We start from the raw sequence: 20,546 nt of genomic DNA, 5'->3' as shown, positions 1-20,546 counted from the left end.
AGATGCCACCTTGTACAAAGGCAGTTAAATTCAAAGTCCTCCCATTCATTCACAGTTGTAGGAGCACTCTCCAAACCTGGCTCTTACGTGTAGAGGGAAGATGACCCCGGTTAAGGGAGATTGGACGGACGTTTTACATAGCCAATAGCATCTCTTTCTGAAGGGTGCAGGAAGTCCTGCTGCCACCACTGTAAGTCTCTCAGAGCCTGAGGAGAGAGTGCCGTGGACCTGTGTGAGACATTCCCTTTCTGCCCAGGGCCCCAAACATCCTACAACCGGTCTGGATTACACCGAGGCAGCACGTGGTTCTCATCACAGCACAGAGCTTAATAACTGTCACTAAATTGTAAACAAACCTCGATTCTTCAAATATGCAGTCTTTAATGTAATAAAATAAAGAAATGGCACAATCGTACCCACACTGATTAACAAAGTAAGGAGGACAATCAGTTAAATCAGTTCTCTCGGAGTATCTCCTTTAAGGGCTGTACTTCACAGTGGGGGCTGGTAAAAGTAACATTTTGGAAAGAGAGACTGACTTCTCATTGTCTTGTCCAGGAGGGGGTGAGGAGCCCAACCCCACCCTGGAAGAGACCAAGATGATACTAGGATACTGCATGCCCACCCCTGTGCCCACCCTGGTGGATCCTGGTCCCCCTCCTTCCCACCCCCCTCCCCCCAGTGATGGCTCCTGTCCCTCCCCCTGCCCCCCACCTGTGGTGGATCCTGTCTCTGCCCTGGGTGGCTTCGGTCCCAGTCCAGGAATGGCGTCTGCAGCTCAAAAAGGCTCCGCTCAAAATGAATATGAAAAGGTGGGCGAGTGAGTAAGTGAAGGGATGGGTGGATGGCTGGATGAATTTGTGAAAGGGTGCATGGATGAATGAAAGATTGAAAGATGGATAATAAAAGAGGATGGATGGATTGATTGATGAGTGAGTGGTGGAAGGATGGAAGGGAGAAAAGGTAAATAGCTGGATGTATGGGTGGAAGGGTAGCTGGATGGGTAAAAGGGTGGATAGATGAGTGAAAGGATGGATGAGTGAAAAGGTGGGTGGGTGGGTGGATGGATGGATGGATGAGTGAAATGATGGATGGATTGATGAATTGATAAGTGCAAGGGTGAATGGGTGGACAGATGAGTGAAAGGGTGGATGTAAGAATGGGTGAGTGAAAAGGAGGGTAGATGGACTAAAGGATGAATAGATGAGTGAAGGAGTAAAAGGATAAATGGATGAGTGAAGGGTCAATGGATGGATTCATGAGTGGATTAGTAGATGGATGGGTGGAAGGATGGAAGGAAGGATTGCTAAGTGAAAGGGACGATGGAGAGAGGAAGGGAGGATGGTGGATGACTGAAAGGGTGGATGGGTGGAAGGATGAGTGACTGGGTGGATGGATGAGTAAGAGAAAGGATGGCTGGATGGGTGAAAGGGTAAATGGCTGGATGGATGAGTGAATGGATGGATGTTAGAAGAGTGGATGGATGAGTGTACAGATGGCTAGGGTGAAAGGGTGGATGGATGGATAAAGGATGAAAGAAGGGATGGATGAGTGAAAGGCTAGATGGAAGGATAATGATGGATAGGTTTGCAAATGGTTGAATATGTTTGGATATGGCTGGGCTTACTTATATACCATTGCGCGACCTCTGATGTGTCTGTAAAACTTATCCAATTGTCCTGAAGTTTTGTCCTGAATTTTGACCTCCTATACTGAATTTGTGTCCTGAATTTTGACCCTTTGTCCTGAATTTTTACACTCACCGTCCTGAATTTGCACCAATGCCAGTTGGTCACCCTAGTCCAATAATGTGTCTTTCCTTTTTCCTCAGATTCTGCTGAAGGAGTTTGAAAGCCGGCAGCCTCAGTACGAACTTTTAAACACGGCGGGCCACGGGATACTGAATGGGCCAGGGGAGCTGTCTCCACCCAGGGAAGCGGTCAGAGAGGAGCTGTCGGCTGTGACAGCCAAGTGGGACGGCCTGACAGGACAGCTGAGCGACCGCGCTGACCGCATCGACCAGGCCATTGTGAAAAGCAGCGAGTACCAAAGCCTCCTGAAAAGCCTGTCTGATAAGCTGGCTGACCTGGATAATAAACTAAGTAGCAGCCAGGCCGGGAGCACACACCCGGACGCCGTAAAAGAGCAGCTGGCCACGGCGAGAGAAGTGCAGCAGGAAATCAAGCAGGAAGCAAAGACGGTGGAGGCCGCCCGGGCGCTGGCAGAGCAGCTGTCAGCACTGGTTAGGGAGGAATACTTGAAGGCAGAGCTGAGCAGGCAACTGGAGGCCATTGTCAAACCCCTCAAGGACACCGAGAACAAAGCAGGTCAGTATTGGACAGCGAAACCAGCCATGAAACACACGCCAGGGCAATTCAGAAATACAGGGGGAATTAAGGCTGCTCTAGGCAGTGTTACACTCCGCATATCACCAGCCCAAGTACCTCATTTCTACTACTGTGAGTCTATTATGACCTTTAACTTTCATAACCTGAGCCAAGTGTCTTTGTGGGTACAGTAAAAATGTAAATAGCCACAAAATCTATTGCCCTAAATTGGATGCAAAATCCATTGCTAAAGGGCAGCAAAAAAAGGCTTTTACTGGCGTGTTTATGTTTCGTATGCATTGTGTTTTTGCTACTTCATGTTACAGTGAAGCGGTGTTCCATTTAATTCTGCTCATCTTATCATTGTTATTGATTGGTTTAAGCCCCTCACTAAATCAGATATTCTGATTGGTTGAATCATGTGTTCCCATTGCACCAGCAGTAGCTCACAAACATCACCTTCTGAGTTTCACTGATGAACGTCCATTACCCACCAACTTTAATACAGTGAGAACATTTGTTCAAACCTCAGATTTCAAGGCCTGTGGCAGGCGGACTTACGAATAACCAGGTTGAAATCCATACATTTCGCCAATCAGGCTCAGATAAATTTACTGCTAGTATAACTTTCACCAACTAGCCCTGTACCTAGAGAGGATTGGTTTAAATATCACGACCGAAACGTACGCCAATCTCTGGTATGAATTTTTCATATTCCTTTTTGTGCTGCTTTCACACCCTACATTACAGGTAGTCCTGTGCAGACAGTTGCAAAGCAGGTTGCCATCTTTCCCCAAACCTGTTTTGTAAACGTGTAAACGATTTTCACTATCATTCCTGCCTGACTCCAATTCCCTGGCTCATCCCACTGGACTAAGAATGCCACTACAATGTAAGGGGACTCGTTTTGGAATTCCTTTGGAAGGGAATCCCCCATTTCTAACCAGGCAAGCCCAGGAAAACCCTGTAGAATAATCATAGATCACAGTAATGAGGGATGGAGGGCCCTGGACACTTCTCTGCCAGACTATAACTCCCTCTAAACCAGAGCCCCCAATGTTGTCCTATTAAAAGTGCAGAAAAACGATTCCTGTTCTTCTGTCTTCATGGAAAGACATAGGTACCTCGGATGGCATTCTTATGACTTTCTGCGGTCTGCACTAACTGCTGGTGGGTAGATGACTTTGTACCTTGATATAGCAGTGTTTGGTTAGGCATTGCCAATCTTTAATTTGTGAAAGAATGAGTGCCGGTGCCCAGACCTCTGCTGAAAAGCCCTGGGGCAGCGATGTTAAAAGTCAGTGCACCGAACACCAAGAATGTGTAGTCTTAAACCCACCTCTCTCTATCTGCCCCTTTTATTTCTCTCTTGCGGTCCCTGCTTCCTCCCTTTGTGACAGTTTTTGTTTTTCTCTTCCTCCATTTGTCCCTGTGCTTCATTTCCCTACCTTCTTCCTCATGAGGAAAAAATAAGTGTCCGTCCCCAAACATTAGTGCTTATGGCCCCCATCGGCAACCACTGGCTCAAATTAAGCACTCAGCATTGCTACAGGAAAATATCTCAATTATGTACATGACTTTAATGCAGTGCCACGGATGTATGACGTGACAACGCATACTGTTACCACGCATACCTTTACAACGCGGTATTTACAACGAATACCGTTACAACGCATATCGCTTAGAGGTGCTGGATAGTGGTAAGTATAATTTTATATTCCAACTCCAGTCCCCGTGGACACTAGGGAAGGTGTTGGATATAAAATTATACTTATTCCCTATCCTAGAGCGCCCCCCAGCGCAATGCGTTGTAATGGTATGCGTGATAATGCCTGTGTTCTAATGGTAGTGCGTTGTAAAAATTCTGTTGTAAACGTTGTATACCCAGTGCCACAGTTGGTGCTCTCTCTGATACTGCGGCTCACTTGTTCACCCCTTCACTGCTGACACCTTAATCTCCAGGAGCTTTTTAAAACCCACCCACTTTCCTCAGTCCGCGACTCTTCTTCCAGGAGGAAGGTGCTACAGGTGAAGGTGCTGCTGCACCTTCAGCTCCTAGAATGTGTTTGCGTTTCAGAAAATCGTTTTTTACTTTCCGTCCCCCAATACTTCCTGGCCCTCATAGGTGCACTGTGCACTCCCCCAGGGTCACCTGCAGTGCATCTGAGCGCCCGCCAACCACCAGCTATCCGGGGAATAGATCTCATTACATTAACAGAGTTTTCAGCCATGTCATTCGCTCTTTCCCTCTTTATTCACAAAAATGGGGCACTCATAAGTGAATGTTTGTAGCAATATTTACATTCTTCTTACTTGAGCTAAAACATTTGGGGGCATATTACCAAGGGGGGGCGATAGGCAATTATCGCCAATTTAGCGGCCGTTTTCGGCGGCTAAGCGGCAATAATTCTATAGCCCTATTAGCAAGCTGTCGCTAACAGCTTTTAGGCGATAGCGAGCGGTTTGGGGCCCGCTTTGCATGTCAGCAATGTTTATCGCTAATGACATGCAAAGTGGGCATACCCAACCAGTTAGCGACTGAAATCAGTCGCTAACGTCGCTAGCGCCTATTAGCAAGGCAGGCGTAGCGTTGGAAATATTCACGCGAAGCGCGAATATCTCCAAATACTAACACCTGCCCAGACCAGTTCTTAGCCATGTTATCCAATGGGAGGTGGATAACATGGCTAAGAGCATTTTGTCGCTAATGCGTGAATATCGCTGTATTCTCAGCGATATTCACGCATTTCGCCGCTATCGCTGGATATTTTAGCACAATGGAGAAAAACGTTGCTAATAGCATGTTTTCTCCGCTAACGTATCCAGCAATAGGCAGCGATAAAAAAATCGTCGCTAAGCCTATTTAGCGATAAATATCGCTACTTGTTGGTAATATGCCCCATCGTCTGTAGGCCTTACTCAGGAGCTTACTCCATTGTTTAACTCAAGCTTGTGAAAGGGATATGTGTCAGAGTATCGTCTACAGAAATATCATATGACATACATATTGGCTCAAAAATATCTCCCCATCGGGTGTAGAATTTCTATGAATAACTCCAATATTCTTGTAATATTAGGACACAACAATTATATCAGACGATACTCTAGTGCCAAACCTTTGGTGGTTAACTTTATCTTTCTGCACGGTTGGGTTTCTGGAAGTATTGGCAGCTGTGTTAAGTATGAAATGAATCTGCGTTATGATGGATGTATGGCTTCCAAACCTAGCACATTATGGGAATGTTTGGTCTTCAGAAGTCTATTTCATCCAAGAAACGCAGATACATTTGTGTGACAGTTGGAAAATATCCCTTTGGTTTACTGTGCATGCAGGCAGTGACATGCATGTAGAACATTCCACGTTAGAATCTATCCCATGAAACATACCTGATTGATTAGTGTAAAGAGCATGCCAGCTTACTCACTCTCAGGATAAAAAATATATGTTGGATGGATCGGATCACCATAAGAAGTATCCATACCTTTTTGACCCACAGTACTATATGGTGCTGCTAGAGACATGTTCCAGTGTGAAAATGGAAACCGTGCTCGTCACGTGTTCTTTTATGCAGAATCCACATTAACTGAAGATCATTCGGAAATCTTGCATTTGCATGGGAGGGTTTCTGCGCCCTGTTTTCACTCCCTTCCCATTTCATCCACAGTTCGGTGAACTTTGAATTTTCAAAAGGTTTGCTTAGAAGTGATAATAGTTCCAGAGTTTGCTCACCAACAATATATAGTAATAGGCTTACATCCATTAGTTTAATTTGAATAAGCATTTATTCTCTCATGCATTTGATCTAGAAACAAATTGTACACAACAAATTAATCTGCTTAACATTTTAATAACTTTGAAAGGTGAAATAGGTGAGTAGGAGAGAGGTGTGGTGTATGCTGTATGTTTCGAAGCACCTGGGGGTAAAAGTTGAGGGAACATAACAATTTCTGCTGAAAAGAGCAGTGTATCACTTCTTTGGAACCGCGTCTCCTTGGACTGTGCTATCATTGGTTGAAATAAAGATGGTTGACTTTAAATCCACATTCTGAATCATGTGTGCCGCATTGTTCTGTAGTTTTATTGGCAGCCGTGTGTGTGTTCAATGCTTTATCAGATAGTGGGGCGCGTAGCCTAATTCCTGAGGATACACCGTGGGCAGTAATTCAGAAGGGAAGCGCAATAAATCATTCCTCCTGGCATGTGTGTGTATGAGGCTGAATGCATTATCGAGCGTCATCGTGAAAGCAATGATTGCATCTTTGCGTGAGCTTGTTGATTCTTCGCTAGTCTTCCTGTTGTAACCTTGAAATGCTTGCCAAATGGTCATCTGTGCAATCTGGGCCTTTATCATGCTTAACTTTGACACAGTTCATGACTCTTGAGATTGTGGTGGAAAGAAAAGGGAAGGGTGTTGCTGATCCGGCCATTTCCTGCACAATTGTTTCCGAATTTCTCAGTAAGAAGCATTCAAGTGTTCTGAATCGGAATGGGCATGAGGCGTATTTCAGGACATTCAGAGGTACCAGTACAGATTTCCTCCACTGTGTTGTATTTACGACGATGTAGAATTTTATGAACTGCCAAACATTTCACAAATCATTACCTTCTCAGACAAATGTCTGGGTTGGAAGAGTATTGTTGCAAGGGGTGCAAATGCTGTCAGTATTATGCATAAAGTTCAAATTAAACGAAGGTTTCCGCTTTCAGAATGGTCGGTGTGAAGCCTGGATCTGGTTGTTTTTGATGTAGCCATGGTGCCTGAGAATATCAGTGAATGCCATAGTACATCCTGATGTCAGAATATTGTAGCTAAAAGTATCACATGATATAAATATTGTGGCCTAAATATAATTTACAAAAAGATCGTCCCTTTAGATGCAGATTTTATGTGATTTACTTCAATGTGACAACATTTAGGGTAAGATAGTTATGTCCAACAATATTTAGACTACAGTATTCTGGTACCACACTACTGAGCCAATGTCACCGGAAGTTGGTCTATTTTAGCTAAAACTGGCTCTGCTCCATAGTTTGGTATTTTCCAGGTCGAGGGACGCCTAGAATTTAGCAAACCTATTTTCTGTAGCAACTTCTTTTCTTTCCTTTTGTATGGTTCTACCCAGCCTCTTTTAAAGTCAGTGACACGGAAAAAGTGAGGTAGCTCTTCTATTGTCCATTGTTTATAATCTCCCCTACCCCATTTCAACGTATTAGTTGTCTTACCCTTCTGTTCGACCATTCAAATATAGCACTCCTTATTTGTTGAGCAATTTAAGAAGTCCTTGTATAATAGTATTGTTGATAAATGAGCACATTTTAAGTTTTATTCGACTGTGTCCCTAGTGTAAAGATTCTCTTAACCACACAGAGTAACATCCTAGACACCCCATGCATAACCACTGCTGGCAGTCAAAATAGTTAACCCACTTTTTTGTGACTATAGGTTTTATAGTGCATGTCTTGGCTCTCGTTTTTTGTGTCTGTAGGATTCATAGGGCATATTTAGGCCCTCAGACACAGAACAGCCCCAATCTTTTTTCGTACAGGGTTACAGGGATCTATGACTTCGGAAAGAATCGGTTTCCTTGTGTCAGGGTGTTTGCAATCAAGGTTTAACTGATTGCCATCCAAAATATCTCATCAAACCAGTATGTTCCCCATGGGGGCCAGTGACATTGGATATGTGCACGTGTATGCCCTTGACACGAAGAGAGGCTGCAAATACTATGGTACATTTTTCCATCTTATTCATTGTGCACGCTTTATGTTAAGCTAGATGTTCCACAGATTTTGGGGGTCCCCTAGATCCATGCAGCTTGCCACTGACCTATGGTGATGATAACATTCCTATGCATATCATTTTTATGCCTGCTAAGAGAGCCTGCAAACTTTTAAGACTTACTTTTTGCTAATAAAATGCTGGAATCCACATGCAAACAATAATATGACATGATTTATTTCAGTGATGCTATCGGTTTAACTTGAGTACCAGAATCCATTTAAAAGTGGTGTAAGACAGCAGATCTGCAGAACCTCTGCTTAGACTTTTCCTGAGGTTCTGTGGTCATTTATCTTGCCCCTCTGAGACCTTGGAGTGCTAATCTGGATAATGGACACAGCAACTCCTAAACATGTCTTGGATTTCAAGAGTAAAAGAATCATTTTTTTGGTATGCTGCCAGCACTTTAATGTATGAAATTAAAGACACAGTACATACATTTACTTGACCTGAATTGGATGGCAGAGCACTGTAGGGGACAAGCTTTTATGAGTCTGCCAGTGTCTGCAGTCCAGACCCCGGATTTAGCGCACTTAAAAGTGGTATGCGTAATTACAATCACAACAAATACATTGAATTGCATATCGGTTGGAATTGCTCAAATGAATGTGTGTACTGCTTTGTCTCCTACAGATAAGTATGTCGAGCAACTTCAGTGTGCATACGCAAGCTGTCAACAGTTCCAGCAAATGTCAAAGGACTTCCAGGGCTGGTTGGAGGAAAAGAAGAAGGAACAAAGTCAGGCTCCCCCTGTGTCTGCCAAACTGGAAACCTTACTCTCATTAATCAAAGAACAGACTGCAATTCAGAAGGCATTGGCTGATGAGCTGGCTACCTATGAAAACATCAGCAGAGAAGGAGAGAGCCTGCTACAGAAGACTCAAGGGCCAGAGAGGGCCGAGCTGCAGACACAGCTTGGAATGCTCAAAAGCAACTGGGGTGAAATGAACAAAAAAGTAACAGAAAGGGAACATAAGTTAAAAGAATGCCAGCAGAAAGCCTTGGCATACAGGGAGCATATAGAAAGCCTAAATCACTATTTAGAGGAATGTGGAAGTAAGCTCTCAGAAATCAAAGTCTACATCGATCTGAAAGAATTGGAAAACAGCATTGGACTAGTCAAGTCCTTAGAGAAAAATGTCGACAAACAACGTCGAGTGGTGGAAAATTTGAACAGTGCAGCAGAGAGTTTGGTGAATGCCTGTGAAACAGACACTGATGAGATTAGAGAAGAGACTGCAGGGTTGAATCAGCAAATGGAATCCATTGCTGAACAGGTACATAGTAAGAGAGACTCTCTTGAAAACATGGCCCAGCGTCTAAAAGAGTTTCATGAAATCGTTAGTGACACTGGGAGGCAAATTCAGTTGTCTAAGGAGCAGCTCCAGCAGCATGATTCTCTTGGGGTCCAAGCGTGCAGCAGTAAGCACCTAACCAACATGCAGACCCACCAGAAAACACTTCAAACCTTAAAGCCAAAGGTGGATCTGACCAAAAAGCTTGCCCATGAATTGGTAATAGAGTCATCAGATGCTGCAGGCGTTTCTGACCTCTTAATACAGGCTAATTCATTAGAACAAGACCACAGTGCCGTCAGCAAGCAAGTTGAAGACAAATGTTCATTCTTGGAAACTAAGCTTCAAGGAATAGGTCATTTCCAAAACACCATACGAGAGTTGTTTACTCAGTTCACAGAGTTTGATGATGAGCTTGATGGCATGTCTCCAGTTGGAAGAGATCGAGCAATACTGCTAGCCCAGAAAGACGATATAAGCAGTTTCCTTAAGAAATTGGGAAATCTGATAAAAAGCAATGAAAATGCAAACAGCACCTGCAAAATGATGTTGGCAACCGAAGCTTCCACTGATCTCATTGGGATAAAACGAGACTTGGAGGCTTTAAGCAAGCAATGCAATAAATTACTGGATCGAGCTCGTGGCAGAGAAGAACAGGTTGAGGGAGCTTTGAATCGTCTAGAGGAGTGGTATGGAAAGTTACAACAATTTTCCAACCAGCTCGCAGAAACTGAAAAACACGAAGAATCTCAAGGTCAGGTTGGAATGGAAACTGATGTGATTAATCAACAGCTCAATACCTTTCAGGTAAGAGGTCCTGTTTGTTGATAAGTTTGAGGTTTCTTGAATTGTTTAACGTCTGTCTCTCCCTTTTGTACAATCTCATTTGTAGATGCACCCAATTGCCATTGATAATGCAAGTAATCGCACACCCATTGAGCCAACAGTGCCATTAAAGGGTTGACACCTTGTCTCATTATTGCCCCTCAACAGCCCTCTAATTGATGCTTTGGGATTAAGGGAAAGGCAAAGAGTTTAAACTAGAGTAAGTAAACGTGCCTCTGACAGCTGTGTTTACCTTCTGTTTGTGCCGCTGCCTGGAGGTGGCAAGCGGAGAGGTACGGATACATTAGTTTCCCAGCGGGCGCAGCTGCTACTCCGGACTGCCCATAATCAACACATGTGTGTAGTGTTATTGCCTGGAGAAGGGGATTAACTGATGTTATAGCACGATTTAACAACCACCGGCAAAGCTAATATGCTTTCCTTATGCAGGAGCTATTGGCTGTGCCAATGTGTTTTAGTCACGTTATACACCAGTGTGGATACTGTTCAGCAAGGATGAAAGTTAGTGGCATAAAGGAGAGTGGCATGGAGTGAAGTGGAGTGCCATAGAGTGGAGTGGCGTAGAGCTTTGTGGAGTGTAATGGAGGGATTAGAGTGGAAGGACATAGAGTGGAGTAGAGTATCGTAGAGCTGAGCGAAGTGGAGTATCAGAGTGGTATAGAGTGTCAGAGTGGAGTGGCGTAGAGTAGGGTGGAGTGGTCTAGAGTGGAGTAAAGTAACGGAGAGTGGTGTAGAGTGGAGGAGCATGTTGTAGAGTAGCATAGAGTGAAGTAGTGGAGTGCTGCGACACATAGGATGCCTGAAAGGGCTGCCAGTGTGGAGAATGGCAAGCCATGAAGCAGTTAACTCCCATCGACATGTGAAGAGCAGTTCTAAAGTCGCTGACTGAAATAAATGGTTTGAATTTCTTTACAAGATAGAGCTGGTACCAGCCCATCTTTGTGTTTTTGGCAAAGTGTAGTTTGAGGGTGGGTTTGGTGTCCAGGGTGAATACAAGTGACCCTGCATGCAGTGAAAGTTGGAGTTCAAAGCTGTCAAAATTCATGTAATCGACCCAGTTTTGACTTGTTTCTTGTTTGTTGTTCTTGGCAAATAACAGGAATACGGTCATGGTTGGGCTTAGCTTCAGGAGGGTGCTGCACATCCAGGTCTCTATTATGTGTAAGAAATGTTTGGGGTGTTCGATGTCTGAAGCAGGGTGGAATTTCCAGCAGAGTTGTGTATCATCAGCATATTAATAAATCCTGATGTTATCTGTGAGTAGAGGACCAAGTTTAAGGTAACATTAGACAGTATTGAATCTTGGGGAACTCCACAAGTGCTAAGGATCTTTTGGGACCTAGAGGGACTCAGCTGAACAAACTGGTGCCAGTTAGATAGGTAGGAAGAGAACCGGTAAAAGAAATTGCGTGTGTACCTCATTTAAGAATCCAGGGTGCGTACGAGAGTGGGATGGTCAGATGTGTTGAATGCAGCTGAGAGGTCCAGCATTATCAGGAGGCAGGGGTCATCTTCATTTGTGGTCTAGAGGGCATCATCTGTGTTGTGTAAAATGGCGACCTCTGTGCTTCAGCATGATCTGAAGCCAGATTGGTAGTCTGCAGGAGATGGTTTGAATTGATATGATCTAGGAGTTGAACATAGTCCCCTTTTTCAGTGATCTTGCCAATGAATGGTGGGTGATTGTTGGAACTGTAGTTTATGAGGTTATCAGGATCTTGTTTAGGTTTCTTTAGAAGTAGGAGGATGTGGCTTGCCATGTGAGTGTCTGGGGAGCTGCCTTGAGAGAGGGAGACATTGAGAGTGGAATGACGGAATGCCCCTAGAGAGAGCTTTGATAAAGAATAAGGGTAAGAAATCATCTTCATAAAAAGTAGCTATGAGAGGGATTTGGGTATGTTTGTGATATATGTGAGAAATAGGATATGAAAGCTTACCATTGTAAAATTCTATGGGAAGGAGTGTGTGTAGGAGATGAAGCAGGCTTGCTGTTGTCATGTGCTGTTGGATCTTCTATATTTTTCACTGAAGAAGGGGATCAATGGCATTTCACTTTTTTATTGAGTGATGAATAGGAGGGTGTGGCATGGGGCTGATACAGTGTTTCATTGTCTTGAAAAGCATTCTTCTCCTGTTGGTTGCTTCATTGATGATGTTGGTATAGTACTTTGTTTTGGTTGATGCGATGAGAATCCTATATGTTGCGCGGAGGGACTTCAGTATCAAAAGATCATCTGCAGTAATGTGTTTCTTCCATATTTTTTGGTACCTGCTGTACTGGCCATGCAAGCTTCTACCTCAAGCCGAAATGGTACCATAGTACGATAGATTGGAAGCTTGGACAGCTTCTCCCACAGTACTCCTATGGTACCACACCGCAGGACCACAGTGGGTTTGAAAGTATACCACATTATAGGCAGCACTAAACCCCCTTGCGGGCACCCAACCCACCACAGGCACCCAACCCGCATTCTCACTTTTTTTTAAAATATAGGTACTGGCAGTACTGACCATGCAAGTTACTACCTCAAGGGGATGAGTGTGGCACCACAGCCAGGGCGACTGACACTGGGGATCATGGTTCGATCCTGGGCTCTGGCAGCAGGGGTCTGCCAGCACCATGCTACTCTGGGCAATAGCTCGCTTAATCTTCCCAACGGCCCCTAGTGCCGAGATACCCCTTCGGGGGTGATTCGTGCGCTATGCAAGTAATGGATTTATGGTACTGCGGTATCTGTCACGCTTTCTCAGGTGCTCGTGGTACCTGAGTACCATGGGCTGCAAACCTGTACAGCTTCCCCAACAGTACTCCTGCTGTACCGCACCGGAGGATCATGCTGGGTCCCCCAGAAATATTGCATGTGACCCATCCCCACAAATCCCTGGGGTCAGTGTGTCCCTACCCTGCAAAGCAGATCGCTTATTTTGAATATTATTTCAGGATATGGGGTAATGGCAGCAGCAATATTTTCTTCACAGTTGCAGCCAGACAGTCGATCGAGTGGTTCCACAGGACCGGGTCAATCCTGCAGTAACGAAATGCCCAATGGGAAAAAATCTCCCTCAGCCAATCAGAGGCCCACTTTTAAAATTTTCGGTCCTGCAGGACTTACGCAAGACAAACCGTCTAGATATATTAGCTAAAAGTGGGTCATGTTAATGAGTTTTTAATACACAAATACATCATACTCAATTATGTTTGTGAACAAACCGGACATCGGCATCTTTAATTGCACTTGCATTAGTCACTTTGTAGTCGGACTTGTTTGAACCTTACTTTCATTATAACTGAACCCTCCACGCCCCACATCCACAACACCAGAAATAGGCTGGAAGTCACAATCGTAGAAGCTGTTTGTTAAGGTGGTGTCATGCTTCTTATAGTGCAGTTAACCATTTGCTGTGACTATCAATGTAATTCGCAGGGAAATGGCCCAAAAGTTAATTTAGGAAGTCAAGTGGGATTTAGTATTTCAGTTAATCTGAAACACTTGCATTGTGATCAATCCGATTTGCTTAAATGCAGAAGAAAATTCATATTTTTTAAAGTGCTGTTAATTACATAGACTGAACCTCCAAAGTGTTTGAGCTAATCTTATTGACCTCCATTGTCAAGCAAATACGATTTGCCTGCCGACATTCAGCCAGATGGACTGAAACATCCCATTGTCTTCCCGGACCATCTTTGAGGTGTGGGTATTACCAGGGTATTGCGTACTGTTTCTCTTGACGGATAACCCCAAGGGCAGCACTACTCCACCTTATTACATTTTATCTTGTTTGCAATAAACCAAGGGGTAAAACTAGCCATTCTGCTTGGTATAGCAGAAGTTACCTACACTGCCTATCTCAAATGAAACCCTTGTGTTTTCATACTTTTTTCGCTGACTTACCTGCATATGCCTATGCAAGATCAAAGTGCAGCTCAAAGCAAAAGCAAATAGAAGTAACTCAGTAAAGCAATATGACGGTAGACGGTTCAAAGTCTGGTTCCTGATACAAGCTAATCTTGTATATCTTGATCTAAGTTGTGGGTGTTCTGCAAACTAAAAACATATTTCACAACAGATTCATTATTCTGAAGTCAACTTATTTCATTAGTGAATTAATATTTTGTTGAAAAGAAGAAACCCTTTCGGTGTAAAATTAAATCAGCATAGTCAGTGTGGAACTGTTGTTTTGGTGTCAGTGTTCAGTCTGTTTTTACAGCAAGAGGCAACAGCAGTCATGGCCGGCATGGCTCGCTGTTGGGGGGATGCGGGAGGAGGAGAAGTGCGGGAGAGGGGGTGAGGGGCGTGCGGATCGGAAATAAAAAAAAATACAAACTTACCTCGAGGCTGGGTCACACGTCTTCTGTGCGACTGCTCTCCTGCCTCAGACAGGAACAGGAAGCAGGCAGCCAGGCTTCTCCCCTAAGCCAATCACAACGCTGCAATGGCAGAATTGTGCTTGATCTGAGTGCCAGTAGCTGGAGGGGTTGGTATGTTCTCCATGTAGGCTATAATGCAGCCTGCATGGAGAAAAGGGGAGTGTGCATGACAGTTTTGGGCGGCCCGAGAGGGCCCACCAAACAGTCACTATTCAATTAGGTGTGGTCAAACTACTCCGTCCCTGCCCTGCTCGGAGGGCCGAGCAGCCCCGCCCACCGCAAAGCCGCAGGACAGGAAACATAAAATGACAATAACTTCAAGTTATTGTCATTTTATGATTCTCACTACTTAAAAGCAGAGGAGCCACCCCTGGGAAACTGTGGGTAGTTATCCAACCTCCCCAAAGGTTCAAGGTGTGAGCGTGATTCAAAGTACTTATGCCAGTGTCTGTGTAATGTACTTAGCAAATGTGGCTCTGAATGCAACTTCAGCGAAGTGTAAAGTTTCCTTTGACCAGAGTTCGAACTGGGGCGGATCTGTTGAGACCAACGTTCTCAAGCTTTTTTTTTTTTTTTTGCAAAAACAATTTCCTTACATTTTGTTAAAGGCACAACCAACCCTGAGTTTCCCCTTGCTAAATGAAGAAGAGTGGAGGTCTCCTGTACTGTGAAACCGACGGAGGGACAATGATCTAAGATGAAGCAGGCCTTCCCGTCAGGGTAACTGAAAGAAATGTATATGTATGCAATGTTAATTAGTACATGTATAGGCTACTTGCGAGGATACTATTATAGGTGGGCGATCCACTGAAGGCTCGAGCCAAGCTACAGCGTGATTCCTGGCTCTAGCTCAGCTTGAGACCCTTTCAGCACTCAAACCCAAAATGAGCCGAGCTTATATGTGGCTTTTTGCCTAGCACTCACGCTGCAGCCTCATGCACCAAGAATTAAAGACAAAGCCTCAAACTTTGAAGTAAAACAGGGGGGAGAAAGAAATCAAGATTTAATTACTGAATTGCACAATGTGAAACCAGTGAACTTAAAATCAATTCAGGCTCTTGATTGAATTGTAGGATCTTAAATGAATACTTTACTTCCTCAAGCCTCCTTTTTCTTCATTATCGCTTATGACAGTACCTTCAAATGGTATATGGTCTAAATATCGAGTCCAAAATATCAAGGAACACAAATATCGAGTCCAAACTACAGAATGGACAAAATATCAAATGGACAGAATATAGACATCAAAAATATCGTTTTGAAGGTAAGTAATGTAATATCGATTTAAAAAATATAAACAGTTAAAATATCGAAGTACATAATATAGGTTATCAAAAATATCGAATTTTTAATAATATCGATTTTTTTTAAGTGTTTTGTATGTTAGTATATGTGTGAAAAGTGTATATTTTTTAGTAATTTATTTTAAGTAATTAATTTTATGTTATTTAATGTTTGCGTAATTTAATTCTGTAGCGGGTTGTGGGTTTATAGGGGAATAGGGTGGGAAGTAATTTAATTATAATTAATTAAATATGTCAATTAATGTATTGGTATTTATTTTGAATAAATTGTTAATTCATTTTTAATTAATTAATTATTTCTTAATTGATATTTAATTTGTAATAATTGTTTAATTGATAATGTGAATAATATTAATGTATTTTCTGTAGTGGGTTGTGGGTTTATAGGGGAATAGGGTGGGAAGTCATTTAATTATAATTAATTAAATATGTTAATTAATTTATTGGTATTTATTTTGAATAAATTGCTAATTAATTTTTAATTGGTAAATAATTAATTATTAATTAAAAATTTACTTTTATTAATTGATTAATTGATAATTATGTGAATAATATTAATTTATTTTCTGTAGTGGGTTGTGGGTTTATAGGGGAATAGGGTGGGAAGTAATTTAATTATAATTAGTTAAATATGTTAATTAATTTATTGGCATTTATTTTGAATAAATTGTTAATTAGTTTTTAATTGGTAATTAATTATTTCTTAATTGATAATTAATTTTTATTAATTGATTATTGATAATTATGTGAATAATATTAATTTATTTTCTGTAGGGGGTTGTGGGTTTATAGGGGAATAGGGTGGGAAGTAATTTAATTATAATTAATTAAATGTGTTAATTTATTGGTATTTATTTTGAATAAACTGTGAATTAATTTTTAATTGGTAAATAATTATTCTTAATTGATAATTCATTTTTATTAATTATTTAATTGATAATTATGTGAATAATATTAATTTATTTCCTGTAGCGGGTTGTGGGTTTATAGGGGAATAGGGTGGGAAGTAATTTAATTATAGTTAGTTAAATAATTTATTGGTATTTATTTCGAATAAATTGTCAATTAATTTTTAATTGGTAATTAATTAATTCTTAATTGATAATTAATGTTTATTAATTGATTAATTGATAATTATGTTAATAATATTAATTTATTTTCTGTAATGGGTTGTGGGTTTTTAGGGGAATAGGGTGGGAAGGAATTTAATTATAATTAATTAAATATGTTAATTATTTATTGGTATTTATTTTGAATAAATTGTTAATTGATTTTTAATTGGTAATTAATTAATTCTTAAGTGATTATTAATTTTTATTAATTGATTAATTGACAATTATGTGAATTATATTAATTTATTTTCACTAGAGTGGGAATAGTAAAATTTACCCCTATGCTATCCAACGCTTTCCCTACTGTTGCACTCTCTGGAGTGGGAATATTAATGTTTACCCCTACGTTATCCAACGTTTTCCCTACTGTTGCACTCTCTGGAGTGGGAATAGTAATTTTTACCCCTACGCTATCCAACGCCTTCCCTACTGTTGCACTCTCTGGAGTGGGAATAGTAATTTTTACCCCTACGCTATCTAACGCCTTCCCTACTGTTGCACTCACCGGAGTGGGAATAGTAATTTTTACCCCTACGCTATCCAATGCCTTCCTTACTGTTGCACTCTCAGTGGGAATAGTAATTTTTACCCCTAATCTATCCAACGCTTTCCCTACTATTGCACTCACTGGAGTGGGAATAGTATTTTTTACCCCTACGCTATCCAACGCTTTCCCTACTGTTGCACTCTCTGGAGTGGGAATGGTAATTTTTATCCATATGGTATCCAACGCTTTCCCTACTGTTGCACTTTCATGGAGTGGGAATAGTAATTTTTACCCCTACGCTATCCAACGCTTTCCTTACTGTTGCACTTCCAGGAGTGGGAATAGTAATTTTTACACTCCTGCTATCCTACGGTAATAATATTTTATATTTTTTATTAATATTATGTTAATATATATATATATGTTTTAACAGATATGATTGTATATTTTTTTATAAGTTAAATTAATTATTTAATAAATTTAAGGTAATTTAAGTATTTTTAAGTATATTTTAGCTATTTATTTTTTATATATTTTTTATTTTACATTATTTTTAAGAAATTCGATATTTTTACAAAGTATATATATTTAAACAACATTTTGGATTTGATATTTTGGTATTTACCTGTTTGTAGATAGGAATTCAATATTTTGTCTGTCGATATTTTGGGATCGATATTTTGGTTGTCTATATTGTGTCCGTCGATATGTAGTCAGTGATCCCCTTCAAATACCTGATTCAGGATGCTCTCTGTTAAAAAACGCCTCCTGTGTTTAAATGCTGGACTCCTATATTAAGAATATAGGATATATATATATATATATATATATATATATATATATATATATATATATATATATGTAGGCCATATATATATATATATATATATATATATATATATATAGATAGATAGATAGATAGATAGATAGATAGATAGATATATATATAGTGCATATGACAACCAAATTGCCCTTTAGTTCACTACTGGCAATGTTGCCATATGAATATTTCTAAGTTAATGTTCTAAAACTATCACTTTTAATAAAAGCTTCTCAATGTAGTGATATAATCTGATGTACTAAGGTGAAACGCGTGCACATGTAAAAGAAATACACTCTTTGGTATTTTGCAGATTTTATCATATTTTAACCTATGTTTGCTGCGTGATTTACATGCCAAATATTGTTATGGCTTGGCTCGTGCACAGACTCTTAGAGACAAGCCAGACACCTTGTTTAGCTCTGGCTCAGCCCTCCTTGTTAGGTTTTTGGCTCACTCACCTCTAGCTAGTATGGTCTTATGGATAAGGAGACCCGGTGTCCTGGATTTGGCAGGACAGTCCCGGTTATTCAGCAGCTGTCCCAGCAGATTTCATCACATTTAGCACACATCCCAGTTTTCACAAAAGGTCGACTGAAAATAGAGGGAGGCACGTTTTTATATTCCAAGACAGGACGAGTTAGCAGCTCTTATCAGAAATTGATTTAATTGTCACACATGAAGCTGGGTTTAAAAGTTGCATTTAATTTAGTCCCATAGTGCCTCATTGTCTGTGTTCATTTATGAGCACTGTCATGTAAAGTCATTAAGCTCCCTTTGGCTGATGGAAAATTGTAGTCCTTCTTCTGTGTTTGCTAAATGTACCGGTTTTTGTTTTTTAAACTCATGTTATTCTACTTATGGAGTCATTTGAGCCATTGGGTAAAGACCGTTCTGTAGTGGCGTAAGCAACACACCACTTAAGCATCTACAGTGGGGTCTGCCACATTGAATACATAATTATGACTTTTTGGGGCCACTTCTGTCTGTTATTTACGAGGAAGCTCATGAATAGCATTTCACCAGAATGCCATAGAGGGAGTCGCAGCCTAGCACTGGGGCAACAGTGATGAAGAAGGGAAAGAGAAATGAATAAAAATGGAAAAGAAAGGAGATGGGGAGGGGCACAAAAAGTTATAGTGGTGAGAAAGACCAGGAAGGGATTTAAAAGGAAAAGTATAAAAAGGGGTTAAAAGAGTTCTTAGGAGGGAGGGTTCTGCTCTTCAACTCTAACCCCCCTTCGGAAAAGTTGTAGGGGCAGTCTGACCTCCTTGTTTTGCTCACTCAGTGCCTTTGAGGTGTGGTCAAAGTGGAGGACATTTTAATTGTCTGGCTACTCTGTGGCCGTGCTTCATAGTTAACGCACTGCTAACCACCGTGCTTCTAAGTTAACTGCTGATGCCATAGGTCTCTGCTACCATTTTTATAGTTTTTAAAGTTCTTATTGTAATGAAATTGCATGCATTGCACTTCAGTGTTTTTATCATTGTATTGTTCTGCACTTTGAGATGCTGGATACGAACTCTCCTTAGTAGCAGCACTTTTCTGTCTTTGCTGAGCACATCTATTCCTACTCAGACAAACATAGGAGAACTGATCAGCCTGAAATCATCTTTCCTACATCACAAGGAACACCTTGCGAGATGCTATTTTGGTGAGCGCTCTAGTGTTGCCTTGTATGGCCATGATCTCACCTACGTAAGAGTGACTGCTGTGCAGCCGTGCATCGGCCGCACTCAGTGTCAGCCAGGCTTCCAGTTCTATTAGCCATCAACCAGAGAATGGTAAATGCCACACACATAACATGTTTGCTAGGGAATTAGTTACAAATTGAGGGCACATTACTTCAAATCGGGGGGTACTGAGACAAACATTGATTTTGCAACTATTTGGCCTATGGCACTGTAGGACCCTCCCAGGGCCTCAACAACAGCATAGAGGGGACTTTACTACAACTTCTATCAGTAAAAATGCAAAGTTATTTAGGCATTGGTTATCTCCTGGACTACAGCAATGTGCTGAATTTAGGTGCTGATAAGTCATCTACACAGTGCCTACAAATTGTTCAGAATGCGGCTGCTAGACTGCTTTACCACTGACCCAGATATGTTGCTGTTTCTCATTTGCTTAAAGAACTTCATTGGCATAAGGTGGCTAGCACATTGAATTCAAAGCGTTGTGCTATATGTTCAAGGCCAAATTTGGC

General features: G+C 41.4%; 1 protein-coding gene across 3 annotated transcripts in view; it reads left to right on the top strand.

The window, feature by feature from the left end:
• Positions 1-20,546, top strand: part of DST (dystonin) — a 1,528,317-nt gene that overhangs the window by 1,179,910 nt on the left and 327,861 nt on the right. For all 3 annotated transcript variants that reach the window (XM_086926448.1, XM_086926449.1, XM_086926451.1), the window contains 2 exons: positions 1,832-2,327; positions 8,741-10,209. In XM_086926448.1, the coding sequence (XP_086782574.1) occupies positions 1,832-2,327; positions 8,741-10,209 (1,965 nt within the window). The remainder of the gene's footprint in view (positions 1-1,831; positions 2,328-8,740; positions 10,210-20,546) is intronic.

Source organism: Lissotriton vulgaris, chromosome 6 (genome assembly GCF_964263255.1).
Source record: "Lissotriton vulgaris chromosome 6, aLisVul1.2, whole genome shotgun sequence".
NCBI lineage: Eukaryota > Metazoa > Chordata > Amphibia > Caudata > Salamandridae > Lissotriton > Lissotriton vulgaris.
This window is presented reverse-complemented; position numbering and strand designations above follow the sequence as displayed.